The sequence below is a fragment of the Balaenoptera acutorostrata genome, chromosome 8 (genome assembly GCF_949987535.1).
Source record: "Balaenoptera acutorostrata chromosome 8, mBalAcu1.1, whole genome shotgun sequence".
Taxonomy (NCBI): Eukaryota; Metazoa; Chordata; class Mammalia; order Artiodactyla; family Balaenopteridae; genus Balaenoptera; species Balaenoptera acutorostrata.
This window is the reverse complement of record NC_080071.1, coordinates 6,355,475-6,377,929: the sequence shown is the minus strand read 5'-3', so window position 1 is coordinate 6,377,929 and position 22,455 is coordinate 6,355,475. Positions and strand designations below refer to the sequence as shown.

Here is a 22,455-nt window from a genome sequence, read left to right as displayed (position 1 = left end):
TTGTCTCATTTAGCAGCTGGATACAGAAATGCTCATTAGTTTTAAGAGGGTTAATCCTTTTAACTTTTGCATATTGATATGCCAATTATGCCTAATTGTACAAGAGGCATCAGTCAAGGTAATAGTGCATAAACACATGAAAGTTATTAAGTACATCCCAACATGTAATAAAGTAGGTGTTAATTGGTAGCTGAGTTCTGCGGGCTATTGAGGTGGATAATTCATTGAGAGATGGATCACTTGTAATTTCTCTCCATAATTCCTTTTGCAGTCTCATGCTGTGATGTTTTCATGCTTGTCAAAAACAACTGCGGCATAGTGCCTTTTGTTAAACACAGCCAATAAAATATGTTAGGCATCATTAAATATACTTAACTTTTAAACTTTTCCAAAGGTACAGTTCTTACTGATAATACATTATAGAGATTCCAATAATTTACTCTAACCATTGTCTCAAGTTCATGGTTGAGGAACGTTTTAGCAGGTTTCAATGCCAAGTCAGGCTGGCCGTGTTGTGCCTCCCAGCAGATAATACTTTTAAATGAGAAAATAAAGAAAGAAAAATGCATCTCTCAGTACCTTAACTAGGGATATGTTTCTCACTTTCAAAATATAATCACTGGCTTCCTCATGCTAAATTTGTCTATAATACCTGAAGAAAGGATGATTAAAACCATACATTTCTCAGGCTCCTGAGATCGTTGTGGGTTAATTTTGCACTTGAAATTCGAGTGAAAAACAGCAAATAAATATAATCGGTAACATGCTACTCAGCAAGTTGATCTCATTTAATAACTCAGTTAGGGAGCTGAATATTTCATAGGCCCCTATGATATTAACAGAACACTCAATTAATAGCTCACATGTTACTGCAGGGTCACTGGGACTCACAGCCTGTCCCCAGCTAACCTATTTCTTGCTCTTGCTCTCACTGTGAGAAACAAAATAGATACGGGGTCCAAAAGAGTGGCTAACATTGCATAAATAATTTTGTAACATCCTATGGCCTCAGCTGCAAGTTACCACCATTATGGAAGAAAATTAACCAGAGGAGACTCATTGCAATCAGTGTGTTTAGTGGCTCAGGATGCGTGCAGGGGCAGGGACACAGTTGGCAGTAGAGTTCATCTCTAAACTATTTTATTTCAAATCTTCCTAATGACACATTATGGAGACAAAATGGCTTCCTCTCCAAACCTTAAATCTCCACACCGTTTCAACTGTTCAAGCTCATTCCAAATCAGATTGTAATTTCCAATATCATATATTGTTGGGAGATTTTAAGGAAGAGATTTTCACGTTTTTTAAAAGATTTTTTTCTCAGTTTATTCTTAGCTAATTTTAGCCTCTGGCTTTTCAAAGTGATGTACTGTATTTGGAAGTACAAACACCACATGCTAGCATAACCTCATTATTTTTATGACACTGAAGCATGATAGTGGAGGCCCTTAACATGAGTCAAAGGTGCTCTTCAGTCTAGCTCCAAATCCACTTTATCACTCTGGATTAAGCCCAGCTCTTCTCTCGCAACTGGGGATATAATTATGACTATAAGTAGGCAAGATAAAATGCACTACAAAAACAGTTTTCTCATGCACATTAGGAAAACAAATAAAACAAGGCTAATTAGCTTTTTTATTTTTCCCTTCTTTTACAAAATTCTATATATCAGGGAACTTGGGGTATTTGACTTACAGGTTCAGTGACCTTCCCAACATCGGTGAGGATCATGGATTTACTTTGGCTCAGCCTGCTGTGGTGGCTGTTGGCATTTTTGATTCTCATTTGCACAGCTCCAGCGCCTTGGCGGGTGGGATGCAGTGTTTCCACAGAGGTATCAGAATTTGTAGACTTCTGCATATTACAATGTTATCCTGAGGAAATATAAAAGCATTATATTATTCTAAGTATATGCTTTTCCATGAAAAACTCCTGGTGGAGTGCATATCCCTATACATCATTAAAGTACAAAAATGAAATAAAGTCTCCATCTCTTTGAGTGATGAAGAAGAAGGTAGTTACTTTGTAGTGCTTTTATCAATTGGACCTCTGTATTCCGACGGTACTGTATACGTGCCAGAGGATTTCAATTCATAGATAGCACACTCAAATTCTGTGTAGTTTCTTAATTCGATTAAGAAACTCCTAATGGCAATATGATATGGTCTCCCTTCTATAGAAATGATATTGCCAACTAAGCATCTTCCGGGTGTATGCTCGTTTCATTCACAACGTCTTTGATCTATCACCCACCCTATCCCAAACCACCTCCAGACACTACCACCAGCAGCCTTTTTTGGTGAACAAAAACCTCTGTGAATAAGGTCAAATTTAAGTGTGTAAAATTGGAGGAAAGCAAGCTGGTCCCATTGACTATCAAATATGTCGGCTTGGCCTCATTAGCATGGTGCAGGGTCCCAGTCCCCACCCCCACTTGCCATATCCACAGGGAAACATTAAAATTCCTTTGTCCACTGCCATCTGCCAACTGAACTAGATTTAGTCGCTTAGTTGGACATAATATTTATGAAGACTATGAAGAAAGAGAAAATCAGCACATCAACACTTTATTTATTTACATTTATTTTAATGGAAGGAGTCTGATTCAGGTAGGAAAATCCAGTGTGGGCAAATTTTAAAGGAGTGGCTGTGAGAAAACAATAATTCAGGAAAAGAAAACAAAGGGAATAAATTGGGTGGGTGGACCAGGAGGGCTTTTAGTTGCTTCCCAAATCCATAATCCTTTTCAGCTGCTCCTCCCCACCAGTTCCTCAAATGAATACATCTACTCTTTTTTTTTTTTTTTTTTTTTAAAGTTTTACTTGATTTTATTTATTTATTTATTTATTTATGGCTGTGTTGGGTCTTCGGTTCGTGGGAGGGCTTTCTCCAGTTGCGGCAAGCGGGGGCCACTCTTCATCGCGGTGCGGGGACCGCTCTTCATCGCGGTGCGCGGGCCTTTCTCTATCGCGGCCCCTCCCGTCACGGGGCACAGGCTCCAGACGCGCAGGCTCAGCAATTGTGGCTCACGGGCCCAGCTGCTCCGTGGCATGTGGGATCTTCCCAGACCAGGGTTCGAACCCGTGTCCCCTGCATTAGCAGGCAGATTCTCAACCACTGCGCCACCAGGGAAGCCCACATCTACTCTTTTTAAATAGGATATTTGCAATGCAAATATAGCTTCAAAGCTTCTAGAAACAGACCCTCTTCTAGCCTGAGTGTCCTCTCTATGTCTCACCTATATAGACATTTCATAGCTAGCCTAGGCACGTGGGTACAACATTAGAAAAAATTGTCACCCGTCAGTTATAGAGGCCAATATAATCCAAAAGAAGGATTATATTTTAAGGAGCCAACTGTTTTGGTACCTCTACTTGATTGGACAGACAACGGGGCTAGAATCACGGTAATGTTCAAGTTGAGTGGACACTAAAAGGATTAGAAAAGAATAAAAGCATTTTAATGGGAGGAAAAGTGTCTCCTCATAATTGAAGCCAGTTAGGCAATTGAGTGATATTGAGTGAGAAAAGAAGTTAATATTTATTGAGTATTTACTATGTGCCAGGCAATGAGCTGGTTTAATCCTTATAAAGTTCCTATGATATTGACCTTAAACTCATATTTTTGTAGTGGAGAAAAATGAGGATCAGAGTGACTAACAATTTTCTTAAGGACACTGGGCAGAAAGAAGTGAAGGAGTATCTATTTTATCCACCCCCCAGCCCCCCACAAAAAAAGACCCAGATGTCCATCACAGATGAATAAATTCTAGTTTATCTACACAATGAAATATTGCTCAACAATAAAAATGAATGGGTTACTAACACATGCAACCACATGGATGAACTGTAAATTCATTATGCAGAGTAAAAGAAATCAAGCCCCCCAGCAAAAAAGTACTCATTGAGTACTTACGATTTCACTTATATAATAGTTTTGAAAATGCAAACTAACATAAAATGAGAGAAAAGAGATCAGTGATTGCCTAGGGACAGGGTGGGCTCTGGATACAAGGAACCTTTTGGGGGTGATGGATTTGTTTGTTATCTTGGTTGTGGTGATGGTTTAACAGCAGTATACATATATTAAAAATGATCAAATTGTACACTTTAAACACTTGCGCTTTATTGTACTTCAGTTATATCTAACAAAGCTGTTTACAGGACAGTTTTATCAAGAATTCCTTAACTAATTTATTTTGCTACTTATTTTATTTTAATTAATTTTGAATATATTCATTTTCATAATCATACATGAGTGATATATTTTAAAAACTTATCTAATTGAGAATAAGAGAGCTCTTTTGACAACATTTGAAATAAAAATTTGAATAAAAGAAGGAAATCTTATCCCTGCTATTCCACAGCAATATGATGACAGCTACATTAATAAGAAGGACTTTAAAATGTATCAAATCTGACCACTATTGTATACATAAGGGATCTTACCTCTATATCTAACTAGAATAAGATAGAGAGGGATTTTATATATAAATGTGTTCTAAAAAGTAAATGCAATCACATGCAGATGATATAAATAGTTATTTCTCCATGTACCCCAGTACAGGATAATACATTTTTGGTTTTATTCTGTGTATTATTTATTATTGAGGCCTTCAATTTTTCTTAGCCAAGAGACATTATTTCAAAATAAGGCAAATCTCTGGATTTTTTATATTTATAAAGACGCTACTAATAAAAGCATGAGTTTTTTTCAGAGTATATTTCAGTGGATGAAGTAAGGATGAATGAAAGAATGAGAATCTAGGTACCGTGATTGTAATGGAGGCCTTGGATTCATTATAGTCAGACTGGTTGCATAAAAAGAGCCTATGATGACTTCTAGTGCAGCACTGTCTCTAATGGCCACCTTTGTGACCTTGAACAAGTCCGTGGACCTCTGTTTCATCGCTGGAAAAAATTGATAGTGAGGGGGCATGGGCAACTAAAAGGACTGCTATGAGCTGTAGGGTCCTTTTCACTTCTGATACGGCTGTGTAAAAGTCTGGGAGCTCAAGAAGTATTACTGCAGATTTACAGAGCTCAGTAGTTTTAGGTAGTTTTAGCAACAATGTAAATGCTTTGGTATGATCTGATGCCCAAGGATGTGAGTGAGGGTTGAGGGGATCTATGATTAAACATATAAATCTTTTCTAAAAAATTTGGGTTCTCCTTGGAGTACATTCAAGTCTTGATCTTCCAAATTATTCATTAGATTCAAACTCTAAGGTGTTATGTTTGTAATACTGGTAAGAGAAATACTCGGGCTAAAGCCACTCTCTTCTGACCAAGAGCATGAAGCCACTGTATTTACACAGCCCCACCAGGTGCCGTTTATAGGGCATGTTGTTTCTCATACTCTGAACAAATTTGAGCGTCAAATCAACATTTGCATTCTTGTATTGATTTGACAATTAACCCATAATTTGCCTGGTGATGGGTTACTGTCAAAAGGCTGGATTAATTTTAAAAGCCTCTTATCTGGCTTTCCCATTTGTTTTCTCGAGGACAGTCTACAGAAAAGAATTTCAAAATCTTCCTCCTTCAGATCTTTCTTTTAAGCTGATCTCTCCCCTTACCAACATTAATGTTATTTCTTTTCTCACTCCTCTAGCCATCACTTCCTTTCCCAACTGACCTCATCTTCACTTTTTATTGATACTCTATTTATTGCACTCAATTTTTTCTCTTTATTCATCTTCTTTTGTATTTTGTTCTACAATGGCATTCACTTGATACTATTCATAGTTATTCTCATGTTTGCAAATATTTGGTGGTTTCTGATTTTGCAGAGCACCACGTTGCTCTGAGAAGAATACAGAAAACGACACAAACCTCTTCCTAACTTTTACTGAGACTTTCCTGAGTGGCAAGGAGGCTCCATTAGAGGCTGGAGATACTCTTTTTTGTGTTTTTGGTTTTTGTTTGTTTGTTTCAACCAAGTGTTTTACAGTAGTTTGGTGAGTTTGATAAAGAAATAAATCAACAATTAAATGAGAATAGAGTGGTGCCCAGGTGGGGAGAGAAGCAATGACATCAGACCACAGTGGAACTGGGAGGTGTGGAGAGAGAAAGCCCACAAAAGATCAGCTGATGCTGGAGCTAAGTCAGGGCAGGTTGGGCATTTCGGGCAAAGGGCTCAGCAGTGCAGAGGTATGCAAATAACTGTGAAATTATAGAGTAGATACTGAAATATGTCATGAAGAAAAACTATAGTACCAAGGAAATTCAAGGAAAAGGTAAGCATTGGGTTTCATGAAGAAAATGGCATTTAGCCTCGGTGTGGGTGAGTTTGATCATCTTTCCATCCTCTTATCGGGCTGAAGGGTTAACTGAGAGCCTAATCCCTTCTAAGCCAACCAATGCTGTAAAAGGCTGGTATTCTAGACACTCTGAGGGAGAGAATTTGGGAAGAGGACTTTCCTTGGCATAATACACAAATGTCTTGTATTGATGAGTTGAGTGCAAAACAGAAGGAAGCAGGACGCCCTCACCCCAAGCAGGAACTGAGGAAGGAGGGAGGACAGAGGAGGAAGGAAATCTAATGGCCAGAAATGACAGCTGTGTTGGTGGCTGTGAAACTTCTAACTGCTGTACTTGTGGGTTCAGAGATGATTTATTCTTATTCATCCTGTTAGAAACCTCTCATAGCAGGTGGATAAGGCCGTTTTAGGCCAATTTTGCAAGTTGTATTTGGACCCCACTTACAGTTCATTCTCTTTACACTCCAACTTTCCCATTTTCCCCTCACCTGCATCCTAATACTCATTTTTTCCTCTACAGTGCACACTATGATCCTTTTCACGTTTTGGCTACCAAAGCCCCCCACTGCAGCACCTACTTAGGCCCCATCTCATCTACAGGGTCAACATATCTGAAATTCCATCATCCATTCTTCCTTACTTACATCTTTTTACTTATATCCATCTGCTCAGTGAATCACTTAGATGTATATATGGGAGAGGAATGATTAAACTAATTAACACACTGTCATAAATGATTAGTCAGACTTCCCATGAACTCTCAGGGAATCATTTACCTGAATCTCATACTGGAAACTCTTCCGGCTATGTAGGAAAATATCTTACAGTAGAAAACCTCTGATTACTCTACTTTGTGTGTGATCTTAAGTAAATGTAGAGGCAGGTAGCATTTGTGACTAGGGATAGGATATTAGCATTGCATTCTAGTAAAGGGTGCCTCTTGGAGTTGTGGGACGTGATGGCCCTGCCATGGTGCTCTAGTTTTTGAGTCTTTATGAAAGAAGGTTCTAGGGGAACAAACTCCAGTATAAAGCCTTCCCAACCCTGAGTCAAAAGAAACCCTCAAGGGTTTCTGCGCTCCCAATGCAGGGGGCCTGGGTTCGATCCCTGGTCAGAGAACTAGATCCCACATGCCTCAACTAAAGATCCTGCATACTGCAACTAAAAGATCTCCCATGCCGCAACTAAGACCCAGGCAGCTAAATACATAAATAAATATTTTAAAAAAAGAGAGAAACCCTCAAACCCCAGGGTCCATCATAACTTGCTCCCAGCATCAGGGAGTGAATATAATTCCAGGAACATAAGTATCAATTTCAGAATACACTCAGAAAGGCAATGAAGAGCTCTAATCTGTGAGTCTTTCTGAGTTATTGTTCCAAGAATATACACAGGGTTTTGAAATCATATTCTGTTGTTCCACCTGTATTTTCATTTCTCATTGACCCTTAACTTTCTAGATTTCATAGAGGACTTCGTAAAATCAATAATATTTTTCTATGCTTATTTCTATGCAACTTCGTAACATCAAACATTTTGTTAACTATAAGTCATATTAAGTTTAAGTTTCATGTGATCTACATGCTTATTCAGTATTTCTCTTGTTCTTTCTATAACATATCATCTAATCATCATCATCATCATCATCGTTACCAAATTCTATTAGAAAAAACATTGATGATGTATGCATTTATATTCTTACAGGTGGCACTAACCAGTAAGAATGGCAGGAGGACTAGATGCCCATGCTTGGAGAGAGAATGTGAGAAAAGAAAGGGCTAGGTTACATAACAAAATAGCATGGTAAAGCTATTCAACTCATATTCCTCTTCCACAGAGGAAGATCCAATCAAACTGAAAAGGGCAGAACAAATGTTAAGTAGGAATTGATACAACATATATTACAAAAGGCAAATATTCTTTATATAGAGGGTTCTTACATATATTGGTAAGAAATATAATAGGTACTTGCAAAGGGCTTTGTGTATATATATTACTTCTCAGATAGCCCATATTTTGCAGATGAAGAAATGAAGGCTTGAGGTCATGGCTTACTCAAGGTCATGTAGCTACAAAGTGGTGAGGTCAGACTTTAAACCCAGGCAGTAGGAATGCAGAACGCGTCTGGGCAGCCACTTCTCTGTACTATCTCCCCATGAAAAAGTCCCAATAGAAAAAAGTAGTACTTAAATAGGCAAATCACAAAAGAATAAATGCCAATGGGCAGTAAATATTAGCCTTGCTAGAATTAAAAATGTATATTAAAGCAAGAGTTGAGATGGCACTTTTTTTCCCTCATAAAACTAACAAAGATTCAGGGAAATTGGGACTCTAATGCTGCTGGTGAGAGGTGAATAGATGCTGTCTGTGGCAATCAATACCAGAAGCCTTAAACATTGCCTTTTGACTTTAAAATTCTACCTGGAAATGTATGCTTCAGAAACCATCATGAATGTATACAAAGTCTTAAAAGCTGTTAAAAATGATGTTGGGGGCTTCCCTGGTGGCGCAGTGGTTGAGAATCTGCCTGCTAATGCAGGAGACACGGGTTCGAGCCCTGGTCTGGGAAGATCCCACATGCCACGGAGCGGCTGGGCCCGTGAGCCACAGCTGCTGAGCCTGCGCGTCTGGAGCCTGTGCCCCGCAACGGGAGGGGCCGCGATAGTGAAAGGCCCGCGCACCGCGATGAAGAGCGGTCCCCGCACCGCGATGAAGAGTGGCCCCCACTTGCCGCAACTAGAGAAAGCCCTCGCATGAACCGAAGACCCAGCACAGCCAAAAATAAATAAATAAATTAATTAAATAAATAAATTAAAAAAAAAAAAATGATGTTGGTTAATATTAAATAAGAAAGCGTTCATATCTTAAGTAAAAATATAGGACGATATGTACAATATGATTTGTGTAAAAATATATTTATGCATTAAAAATATTGGAAATATATATTAAAAAAAGGTGAATGACTGATAACAACACATTCGTTCATTTTGCATGTGTCTAAAATATCCATTTGATTTTTACAAAACTCTCCAAATAAATATCCCTGAGTTAGAAATTGAAATGTAAATCACTTAAGACTGGCTTCACAATTTCTGTAGACTTCCTGATTTTGTATGTACCAAGAGAAGAGCAAGAATAGCTTGTGATGTTACACTAGTTCCACTTTCAATACTGTTTTAAAAACAGGAAACAGAGATGAGAATGCACTTCATAAGAGCCACACAAACTTTGGCTCTGCTCAACAGACTTGGCTCAGTGATATTCTGGGCCTGATTCTCCCACTCACACTGCAAATACCCAAATAGGAATGAATGTGATATTTCATCTAATCATAAATTTCAAAGCTGCTCTGTCAATTATTTGTTGCACTCTGTTAATTACACTAAGGCTCAGCAGCTTGCCCTTTTGAGGTAGAAAGTGTATTTTTGATATCTCTTTCCCATCAGCAACATTAAAATAAAAATATATTAAGAATTATTTGAGTTAGTAGAAACTGAATAGGCACTATGATATTATCTACATGCTACAGAGCAGAGAAAATTGAAGTTCAAGGATACAGACTCTTCCCCAAGATGCCACAACCTGTTCAAAGTAGTCCCAGGGCAGAGCTCAAGTCCTGCATCTCCAAACATCCTTGCTTTAGTCATAGACCCCCAAGTCAAGTGGCAACTGTGTCTGAAAAACAAGGTAACAAGAATTCCAAAGGAAATCTGACAGAGATCAGGTAGATAAAATGATCAAAGTACATCCATATTCAGTATAGATCATGTAAGTCTTTCTATTTAATCATTTATAAATGTCCCTGTGCTTTCTGACAAAACAATAGAGACTGAATAAATGTTTGCAGAATATAGAAATGGAAAACAAATATAGAACCTAGTTAATGCCAGAGTACATAGCTTAGGAAAGCATTACCAATAGGAATGCCTTTGACCTAATTTAGTTCTTATTTTAAAAAGAATATGTATAACTTGCTCTGGCCAGTGGTTCTAAGGGCCAATGAACTATGGATATTTCATAAGTTAGAGGCTGCAAAGAAGAAATGCTTTTCATACCTTTTGAGGCCAACATTAAAGTATATTTGGAAAATCATACAAAATTTTAAAAAATATGAACAATACCATATTTCCATTTCAGATAACCCTTTTCTTTATTTCTTATTTTTAAAAAATGACCACATTTTTGACCATCTTGCAATTTAGCAGGGCTCTGTGTTCTAACAATAGAGAACATCTCCCTGGAGTTTCAGCTTTCTTCAGGTGCTTAACATTTTTTTCTCTGAATAGAAGGACTCTCTTGCCTGACATGGATTCCCACTAAAGACTCTGTGAGGAGAACTGTCTCAGAGATAAGCACTGAGTGTGCCCCAGTGTTTTCCCATTCCATGGTCTCAGCCTGGGTTTTCACTGTGTGGCAGTGAGCCGTCTGGTCACCACCAAGGTCCTCTCTGCCTTAACACACAGGAACCCTCTGTGGCAATATGACCCAATTCCCTTTCCGGAATGTGTAAGAAGAGTTGTTTCTCCAGGTCTAGTAAGAGTGTGTGGAAACTCCACAGATGAATATGATATCTCTGAGAAACTCATTTCTGTCCCATGGAAAGGTCTTCTACTGATCTGTGGTAGAGCACGGTCTGTTTGTTCCCCTGTGGAAATGACTTGTGGCAGTGGTAGCTCCAGTAATGTGTGGCACAACCTCCGTGCTACACTTGCCTGACAGGTCAGTAATTAACTTGCATTGCAATTGTTTGCTGTCTCCACCAGAGCATCCATTTACCAAAATAACATTTTAATTTCACTTTCCTCCTGGTTCACTCTCCTCTTCTTTCCCTGTGGCTTCTACATCTCTATTAAGTCTAATTTCCCAGACCACTTTCAGAAGCAGAGAGAGTGCAATAAAATTCAGTTTCAAAAATGTCAAATATAATGAGAAAGGACGATCACAGTAAAGGAATTTGACCATAGCTACCCCATTGGGTAACACTGTCTTTGACTTTGGCAGGTATTATATATAGGAAATGTGATAATAAGGCTTTGCATTTAGTTAACATATATCAGGAAATCTGGGTGATAGACTGCATTTACTGACAAAGTCTGGCAGATCATCTGCATGGATAAATTGTAATACAGTTATTGTCATTGCATATGGGCATCCTAAATGGTAAAAATGACAAGTAAAATATAAAATATGTTTTAAGTAGAATAAGACTGAACAAAACTGTGTGGTAGGCCACCTTGGTATCTTGTTGCTACCTCTCATCCCCTGGGCACCTTAGCCCATTAGTCTCCATCCTATTGGGAGCAAAGCAACTGATTTTATATTTCAAATACTTATTGAGCCTCTACCCTGAGAAACAGACTTGCTAGGTTCCACAGTTTCTACAAAAATTGTTAAGAATTCTGGGGTAGAGTTAGACATAAGCATGCTTGCTTACAATGAAGTCTGATAAGAGTACAATGGAGAATGGGACTGAGGGCAATTTCCAGGTGAAGGTGACATTGAACTTGATGTTGTATGATAAATAGGATCCAAAAGGCAGAGAAGGGATATCAAGAGCAGTGCAAGCTGAGATCACAAGATTTAAGGAAAAGCAAAGCGAACATTCACAACAAATGACAGAGTGGGGGTGGCTAGTTGGGAAACCTAGGGAGAGATAGTTGATTAGGGCTGGATTAGGAGAAACTTGCAGCTCTGTTAAAAAAAAGTGGGCTCTTGGGACTTCTCTGGTGGTGCAGTGGTTATGAATCTGCCTGCCAGTGCAGGGAACACGGGTTTGATCCCTGGTCCGGGGAGATCCCTCATGCTGTGGAACAACTAAGCCCGTGCTCCACAACTACTGAGCCTGCACTCTAGAGCCCGTGAGTGACAACTACTGAGCCTGTGCTCTAGGGACCGTGTGCTGCAACTACTGAGCCCACGTGCTGCAACTACTGAAGCCCGCGTGCCTAGAGCCCGTACTCCTCAACAAGAGAAGCCACCACAATGAGAAGCCCGTGCACCACATGAAGAGTAGCCCCCACTCACCGCAGCTAGAGAGAAAGCCCATGTGCAGCAAGAAAGACCCAATGCAGCCAAAAAATAAAATAAATAAATAAAAAATAGAAAAATAAAATAAATAAATTCTAAAATAAAATCTTAAAAAAAAAAGTGGGCTCTTATAGATCCCTGGAAACGTTGATGACTTTGTTTAAGGCATAATCCCTTTCCAAAAGACTTGTTGGAAAGGACCCAGAAGAATGGATCTCCAGCCACTGAGGCTGCACAATGAACAGTAGCATTCTCATAGGATGCTTCTTAATTAACTTTAAATCAGAATAAATATCACAGCATCTATTTGTAAACACTAATCTTATGAAAAGAGCACCCCATGACCTGGGGGAAAAACTTCAGGAACCCCACTTTGAACTTCCAGGTGCATGTTTAATGCTTCTGGTTACCAATCAAATGAACAGAAAGGTAAAGGTTTCACCGGAATGACAAAATGAAGCATTTAAGGAAGGGAGGTCTAAGGATAAAATTACATCTTATTAAGGGCATAAAAGAAAATAGTTAAGATTAGTGAAACTGCTTCTGAATTTCCCTCTGGTGATCAGGTAAGCAGTAAAAAATAGAAAAGCAAATAGGAACAAAATGCCTGCATTATTGTAATTACGTTCAGGTGGCATAAGAAATTTTATGAAATGGCAATCTCCTTAGATACACAGGAGAACCGTAAGGGGCATAAGTAGTGCAGTCTTTTCTCTGTTTCCTCTGTCAGTTTTGAATTAATCTAGCAAGAAATGCTGAGCCATTTTCCGCCTCTTGCGTACAAGTATCAATTAAGGGAAAACAGGGTGACTATCTTAGGGCACTGGATGATGAAATGTCACTTAAGGAGAAAACATCAGCTGTAGAAGAAGTTGTTCGGCAGCCACATAATTAAAAAACACTGGCAAAACAAGCAGTCTCACCCTCTGGGACAGGGCTCATTCTCTGATCTTTGTTGGAAGAGTATCAAGTGGACAAATATACATTCAACCTGCGATTGCTTGTTTCCTCAAATTTCATGTTCTATAGTATTTATTTCCTAAAGGACATGACTCAGTTGCAAAGCCCTTTTATCAAGTAGATTAAATCTAATCACACATTGATTGCAGTACACCAGGCTCCCTCTATCTCCATCTTGGCCTGCCCAAGTTAAAATATGAGGAAGCTGCATATTGCGTAGTGTTTGACAGTAATTAACGGGAGTCAGTAATTGACAGTAGGAAAATGTGGATGACATTTGTTTTATTTAGCAAATCTGTTATTGTATCCAATTATTCTTTCCCTAATGCTCATGTCTTCAAACTCTGAATTGACTGAATTGGATTTCAGTGCCAAAGGGACCTGTCTGAGAATGGGACAGTAATATAGTCCACTGTTGTGACAATGACAGCACCATTAAGATAAAACATTTCAGCATATCTTTTTAAATGCATTTAAAAATTGGTTTCTCTCTTGCTCAATTATATATGCATAAAATACATTTTAAATAGTTTTTGTGTTTATGTGTGTGTATGTATATGACTGTGTTTGCATATAAAGTTCAATGAATTGTCACAAACTGAATGCACAATCCTGTAACCACACCCAAACCAAGAAACTCAACATCATCAGCACTCCAGAAGCCCTCTGAAGCTCCCTTCTGGTCACTATCCACCTCACCCCACCAAGGATAATCAACATTCTGTCTTCTTAGTTTTGCCTACTTTTGATCTTTATATAAAAGGAAACCTAGAGCATATACTTTTTAATTGCTGGGCTTATTTCACTCAAATTTTCATCTGTGTAGCTGATTGCTGTGTGATATTCTTTGGAAGCACCTGTGCAAAACTTTTGCTAATTCTTCTATTAGGGTGTTTGTCCTTTTCTTACTGATTTGTAGGAGTTGTTTTTATATTCTGGATACAAGTTTCTTTTTAATATATATGTTGCAATAATGATCCTTTTTTTCATTTGTAGGTTGCTTTTTACTCTCCTACTGTAATATGTTCATTAGTAGAGGTTCTTAGCTTTAATATATCCAATTTATCATTTATCTCCTTTTACGATTAGTGCTTTTTTTGTCCTCTTAAGAAATTCTTGCCTAATCCAAGGCTACAAAGACTATTCATATATTTTCCTCTAAAAAGTTTTGTTATTTAAAATTTTTTTTTAAAGATTTATTTATTTATTTTATATTTATTTTTGGCTGCATTGGGTCTTTGTTGCTGTGCGTGGGCATTCTCTAGTTGTGGCGAGCGGGGGCTACTCTTCGTTGCGGTGTGCAGGCTTCTCATTGTGGTGGCTTCTCTTGTTGCGGAGCACAGGCTCTAGGTGCGTGGGATTCAGTAGATGCAGCATGTGGGCTCAATAGTTGTGGCTCGCAGGCTTTAGAAAGCAGGCTCAGTAGTTGTGGTGCAGGGGCTTAGTTACTCCGCAGCATGTAGGATCTTCCCAGACCAGGGCTCGAACGCGTGTCCCCTGCATTAGCAGGCAGATTCTTAACCACTGCGCCATCAGGGAAGTCCCTAAACTTTTTTCTAGAACTGTGATCCTTCTGGAAATAATTGTTGTGTTTGGTGTGAGGCAGGATAATGCTCTTTCTATATAAATAATTCATATATGTGTGTGTGTGTGTATTTTTTTTTAATTAGAAGGACTTGTCATCTCTCGTAATTTATCTAGGTGAAAAAGGACCAGGATCTGGCCCTCCATCTGAAGTGAACAGATGCTGGAGAGCTTTCCTATCCACAAATATTGACAGTAGGTGCAGTTGTGTCTAATAATTACATAAATATCTGGTTACAGTCTTGGTAAACATTGGCAACTGGGTATCCAAGTTGAATAGAAAGATTTATCTAACATGTGGGAAGAAACAACCATTCTGAGAGGAGCAATACTCAGAAGTTCAGATTTGCAGATTGTTATCAACTAGGAGGTTTGTTACTGTCAGAGTTCTGAACACTGGGTATTTGTTCAGAGCTAGCTCAGTTACCCACATGGGAGACTCTCAGTAGAGAGGTGGGACTTTCATCCTAGCAAGAGAATGAGGCAATGAATGACCAGGTTTCCAATAGAGGAAGTTGTGGTCAGGGACAAAACAAATGCCTAATGAGGAAGGACTCGCTGAGGCACTGGGACTTGTAAATAAGTGGGCAACACACTTGATTTGTGTATCACAAGTGCAGGCTAAAAGCCATAATCACTTGTTATAACTTATTATTGAACTCACAGGACTCCATTTCACCGGAATTAGTTTAAAATCACCTGCATTAAGCTAAGATTTCTCCTGGGAGTTAGGGTCACAAATAACTCAACTTCAGTTGAAAATGAAAAGGTATCTCTAGAAGTGAGGAAGAAGACAGCTATAGAGCAATGATTCTCAAGGGTCAGTGTGAGTAGCTTCATAAACATGCAGATTTAACTGCACCTTCCCAAGATATTTCCATTCAGCAAGACTGAGGAGGAGCCTGAGAAAGGACATGTTTGGCCATCACCCTTGGTGATTCAAATGCACACTGAACTTTGATGAGAAACAAGTCTATAGAATTATATAAAGTTATTTTTTATTTCATATCTGCGTTGTCCTAAAAATGTTACCAATTACTACAGTGTCTTATTTTTAAAGCCCATTGGTACTAGGTTCATATTTGTTAATATTTTTGCTCTAATTAAGTTTTCTGGAAGTAAACCTCACTTTGGAATATGTTGGTGATTTGGGGGAGTGGTGTGGATCACAGTTGAGAACAGTGAGGAGAGAAGTGAGTAGGTAGCTAAGTAGGTAGTATATAAATTGACACACAGACACATAGGTAAGTGAAAGTAATACTATCAGTATCCTATTTGAGATTAATTAAAATATGATGTTTAGCTATCCAGAACATACATCCAGTCCTAACTATTGCTGCAAAATGAATTATTTTACATAAATGAAAAACCCAGTAGTATCATAACACAAACGATCTAGGTCTATTGCAGAACTTTCAGCAAGTTGTTTTTGTTTGTTTGTTTGTTTTTTTAATGTTTATATCATGAACATAGTAAGTGTGAGTAAAACAATGTCAGTTTGAACACTTGGAAAACTGTTCCCTTGCTTGTTAAATATTAAAGGGTGTTCAGTGTGAGAACAAAACAGATTCCACAAAATATTGTTGTTTTCAAATTTAATCTGAAATTTTGTGGAAGTGAGGCTTTCTCTCATGAAGCCAAGAATGTCAAAATAGCAAAAAAAAAAATATTTAACAGTCCACATTATTTAAATTAAAAGTTTCTGACTGAGTTTTTCAATCCTAGTCTTTGAAGATACTTCAATATGCTCTGTATATTATACATCTTAAATTGTGTCCTTTCTAGACTGGTTAACTAAAGGCTCTTATGATGCTATAGTCTCTTGAAGAGCTTCAGCTGTATTACTAGGAACCTCAACCCAGGATTTGTTTGGGGGATATTTTCCCACTTAAATAAGTCCTGATTTGCTTATCTTTCCTCAAAGTAGAGTTCAGAGGCCTCTCCCCAGGAGGTAGGAGGTAGAGGAGATGGTTATATGCATTATCGAACTAGGTTCCAGTTAATTGAGTGTTACTGTAATTTGAAGTAATGTAGCTAAATTTCTATCTTAATTTAGGCTCCTCATAAAGTAAACTATAGGATTTTGGCTTGGACACATTGAAGTAAAAAAGGAATTCATAAATATTAGAGTTTTTATGTCTATCAGGATTACCTTTCTAATTAAAAAATTATTGAACAGTAATTCTTTTTCTGTCTGTCCTCCCATATCATTTATATCCATTGTCATGACTACTTCTGGAACTTAGAGATAATCACCTATTAATAGATAACACATATGATAAAATGGGTTATACAACCACACTTGGGCTACATTTCCTCATTCTATGTACTGTGAATTTCACACATGTATGTGTGTGTATGCATGTGTGCACATATGTTTAAATTGTTGTTACTATTATTATCACCACTTAAGACATACAAAACTCTCTTTTATTTCCCCTACAACAACTCATCCTTTACAAGTGTAGATGTTCTGGTCTGTATCCAATATCTTGTGATTTTGTGAAAATCAGGGAAACTAAGGATTACTATATTTGCTATTATTTAGAAAAGTTAACCTTTTGGGGACATATCTTAATGTTTAAAAAAGTGCTTTGAAGAGGGTTGGTAGCAGAAGAGTTTGTTCTTCCAAGTAAGGAAACTGAGCCTAGTCGTGAAAGGCAGACAAACAAAACAAGGACCTAAATGAAAAAGTTACAGATAAATGGAGGTTTTTCATAAAGTAATGTGCTAGTCAGTCTCTAAACACTTATTAGGATTTATTGTGTGTATAGAAGTTAGTTGGAGGATTCTAGTTCTCTCTAATCATTACACCCTGCTTCTGTTTTCTTAGGAACAGCTATAAATTCAAGAAGAGGTGGAAAACCGGCAGACTGCCAACCAAATTCAACCCACAGACATATGTTGTTGGGCCTGAACAATGTTTTGGAGTGTTTTGAATCAGTTTCCAATTGAAACATGAGAATTTTTACTTTTAAAAAAAAAGTATATCTGTGTGTCTTCTCTCGAAAAATGATGAGATGTGAAAAACTGGTCAAGGTATGCATGGTAACTGTCAGGTGGATGTGGGCAGCTTCAACATCTTGTAAATAGGACAAGTTCTCTCTGATTCAGACTTTCTCTCCCTTCCCCCTTGATTTGCATAGAAAACTTGACTGATCTGGGAATATCCGTGACTGTGACCCCAGGTGTCAATCACCTCTAGGAGTTTTGCTCCTCTGATTTGAGGGTTGAGCAGAGTTTCTGCTGCATATTAAATTAATATCATTTTCAATATCTTATTATTTTAAAATCCAAGCTGGTAGGAATGAAAATGGAGAACAAAAGCAAGAGACTGAATTTGTACTTCTGCTTTAGAAAGAGGTTCACTGGAGATTAACATTATTTCATTTATTTGTACAAGTTTTTCAACATGATCTGAAATTACCAAGAGTAGGATATTGTGCTGTGCTCTTTGCTATTGCTAAGCAAGTTCCCATTTCCCCCTCTCTGCTCTGACCTCCTTTACTGTTCTTATTATATTTTGGCAGATAATCATATCCTGACTTCTTTTGTTCTCTGTTATCTATTTGAGTTGCATGTCCCTTCTGCGAAATTGACTGTGGGATCCTTAAAGTCAGACGCTGTATTTTTTCAGTGTTGTTGCTCTGCATTGTACCAAGAACATTACAGATATTTGGTGCCTGTCTGAAATCCTCTGCCTCTAATTCTGCCAGTACTGTGAGCATTTCCAACAAGTTCAGGTTTGCCACCATATTAGAATGGTCCTGATTCTCAGTCCCAAGTGTTACTGGATTCTTATGCTTCTTTCCTACTTCTCCACATCAAAAGCTGCCAAATGGACCTGGGATACAGTGCATGATGGTTAGGGGAAGTCAGAACATCCACTGCATCTCAACTTGCCCCCATCCCTGACTCAAGACATACTCTCTACCCATCTGCCATACTGACTAGTCTCTGGTTTTCCTTTCAAGCTGATTTCCCACCCTGAAACTATGGCCCACTTGTTAATCCACTTTCTCAGAGCCAGACTTCTAACCTAAAGCCCTGTGGCCTGTAGGATGCAGCTAATTCTCCAGGGACAGCACCACAGCCACTTATCTCCCGAGCATTCTGTCAGTCACTTCCCACTGCCACACCTCGCTGTCATTTAATGGATATCCTAATACCAAGTGCTTTCAGGATTAGGACTGAGATTGGTGTATTCGGTCAACCTCCATACATGGAATCCTGAGCAGGTTTCCTCAGGGGGAAAACAAAACAGAATAAAAACAGAAGAAGACTTTGCTAACTGGATAAGCACCTTGGACATCCCAACATCTTATTTTATTCCTCAGAATCATTTTGCTAGGACCCCCATGCCTCATGAACAATCTGCATTAATACTTTATAACCCTAGGCAAAAATTAGGTATAATATAAAAGTGGGTGAAAAGAATTCTACTTTTTTTTCTCTCTCCTGGTTTCTGTAGTTCTTCTTTGCTTCATTTTAATTTTAAGTCCAAGAGTCAGTGGCTGCCTTTCACTTTTTAAACTGCTCTGTGTGATGAATATTAATTCTTCAAAATTAAAGGGTATTTTTGGTTAGGACACATCTTGAGCTGCTCAGAGGAAAATTTCCATATCAACCAAAAATTGGTAAACAAACAAGAAAAGAGTGAGTCTTCTTCCTTCTCCTCCACACAGCTGTATTGAGGAAATGAAACTAATAGCAAGAAATTGCTTTTGATGAGTTCCAAATCCTATCATAATACTTAGAATTGAAATAAATCAAAATTATCCTGGCATGATTTTTATATCATAATGAAGGGGAGAATAGTCATCATTCGATTCAAGACAACCTGATAAAACAATTCCTACTATAACTACTATTCACGCTACATTTAACCCTTCTAAAACAATATTGTGTGACACAAACTAGGCAAAGTTCTTTACATTCCTCTTGTGAGGAAACTCCTCGTTTTATAGATAAGGAAACTCAGGCTCAGAGAGATTAAGTAACTTGTACAATATAACATATACAATACCTAGCAAGTGGTGGAGCCCAAGATTGAACTTTGTTTTTTCTGACTTCCCAGGCAGTGCTCTTAATATCTTTACTATCTCTCACACCAGTCAGAATGGCCATCAAAAAATCTACAAACAATAAATACTGGAGAGGGTGTGGAGAAAAGGGAACCCTTCTACACTGTTGGTGGGAATGTAAATTGGTACAGCCACTATGGAGAACAGTATGGAGGGTCCTTAAAAAAACTAAAAATAGAGCTACAATATGACCCAGCAATCCCACTCCTGGGCATATATCCAGAGAAAACCATAATTCAAAAGGATGCATGCACCCCTTTTGATGTTCACTGCAGCACTATTTACAATAGCCAGGACATGGAAGCAACCTAAATGTCCATCAAAGAGAAATGGATAAAGAAGATGTGGTACATATACATAATGGAATATTACTCAGCCATAAAAAGGAACGAAATTGTGCCATTTGCAGAGACATGGATGACCTAGACACTGTCATATAGAGTGAAGTAAGTCAGGAGAAAAAACAAATATCGTATAATATCGCTTATATGTGGAATCTAGAAAAATGGTACAGATGAACTTATTTGCAAAGGAGAAATAAAGTCACAGATGTAGAGAACAAATTTATGGTTACCAAAGGAGGAAGGGAGGGGTGGGACAAATTGGGAGATTGGGATTGACATATATACACTACTACTTATAAAATAGACAACTAATGAGAACGTACTGTATAGCACAGGGAACTCTACTCAATGATCTGTGGTGACCTAAATGGGAAGGAAATCTAAAAAAGAGTGGATATATGTATACATATAACTGATTCACTTTGCTGTACAGCAGAAACTAATACAACATTGTAAAGCAACTATATTCCAAACAAAAAAAAAATCTTCACTATCTCCACAAGAAATAAAAAAGTTCTAGACCAGAATTTGGGTGAAATATGTTCTCAGCATGTCCTCAAACACTTCTATTTCTCCAAGCTTCCTTGTCTTCTGCAAAATCTTCTGCTTTTACCACTAGCTTGCTAGAATAATCACATAAAATAATTATGCAAAATCACTTTTAAAACTCTAAATAGAATATAACTAGGTCATAGAAATTCTTACTTGTATTAATTAACTTGAACCCAACCACCACCATGAAGACATAAAATAAATCTTAAATATGCAAAATAAAGAGGTAAGAGAAATAGGAGTATGAAAGTAAATAAGACCCCTTTGCCATAGTCTAGACAAGACTTAATGGCTATCCAAATTAGTAACTATGACAATAAGTGAACACAGAGAGAAGGAAATGGATGCCCCTAACAATGACAGTTGATTGGATGTATGGACAGGAGTCCTTGGAGATACCAAGCTCACTTACTTAAGTGATTTGAACAACAGAGATAGCTTAACTGAAGCTGGAAAGAGAATGGGGATTCTGTGGGGACATTATAGGTTGAACATGAGACATATTCAGTTTGAACTGCTGATGGGACATCATGGAAGAGGTTATCAAGTGACAATTGGAACTAGAAACAATATTGGGAGAGAGACCAAAGCCAAAGATAAAAAATTAAGGACCATACTGATTAAATTTAAATCATAAGAGTGGATAAGAATGTCAGAGTAGTCTTGTGAGAAGAGGAAATGGCCTAAAGCTGTGCCATCCACTAGAAATAATTTGCCACACAAATAATTTAAAATTTTCTGGTAGCCATACTAGATGAGTACAATGAAATAAGTGATTATATTAAAATAATGTATTTAATAATATATTTTATTTAACCCACTATGTCCAAATTTTATAATTTTAGCATATAATCAATGTAAAAATATTAAGGAGATATTTTACAACTTTTTAATTTGTACTGTCTTCAAAAACTGGTGTTTATTTTACACTCAGTTTAAACTAGCCACATTTCAAGTGCTAAATAGCCACCTGTAGCTAGTTTCTACCATAATGGACAGCATGATTCTAAGAAGGAATCATGAACCTAAGGGCAGAAGGGAGACATAGGATCCAGAGAAGACAGAAGAAGTGAAATAGAATAGGTACCTGTAGTATGACAAAAACTAAGGCAAAAATGTTTTCTTCCTCACATATTTTATAACCTCTCTACGTAAGGATATATGTATATAGTGAAAAAGCAACATGTTTTCCACAGATGGCATAGTTTTAGATATCAAACACAGCAGGATCCTTCTAGACCCTTTCAGACTATAGGACCTCATGAATGAAGTCCAGTATCACTTAACTGCTGACACCTAACAGTATTAGAAATTATAGCATGGCATAGTGAAAATAACACAGATTTTGCATTACCCAGATCTGCCTACAAATCATAACCCACCTACCAAACAGCATTATAAATTTGGGCACTTACCCACTTAACCTAAGCTTCCTTATCTTTAAAATGGAGATACTAACTCTCTTACATGATTTTTGTGGGATTCAAATACTATTAGGTATGCAAAACACCTGATACATAATACACATTGAATAAATCATATCTCTGATGATTATTATTAACAATGCCACTCTAATAATTTATATTAATGAATGTCTCATGTTACTGTAAGCATCTAGAGAAGAAGGGGATATTGTTTGTTT

At 37.8% G+C, this 22,455-nt stretch overlaps 1 protein-coding gene across 2 annotated transcripts in view; it reads right to left on the bottom strand.

Annotated features, from left to right (window-relative positions):
- The window catches only part of ARHGAP15 (Rho GTPase activating protein 15), a 610,484-nt gene that overhangs the window by 578,086 nt on the left and 9,943 nt on the right, over positions 1-22,455 (bottom strand). For both annotated transcript variants that reach the window (XM_057551505.1, XM_007183022.2), the window contains exon 2: positions 1,696-1,874. In XM_057551505.1, coding sequence (XP_057407488.1) covers positions 1,696-1,860 — 165 coding nt within the window. In that variant the 5' untranslated portion in view covers positions 1,861-1,874. The remainder of the gene's footprint in view (positions 1-1,695; positions 1,875-22,455) is intronic.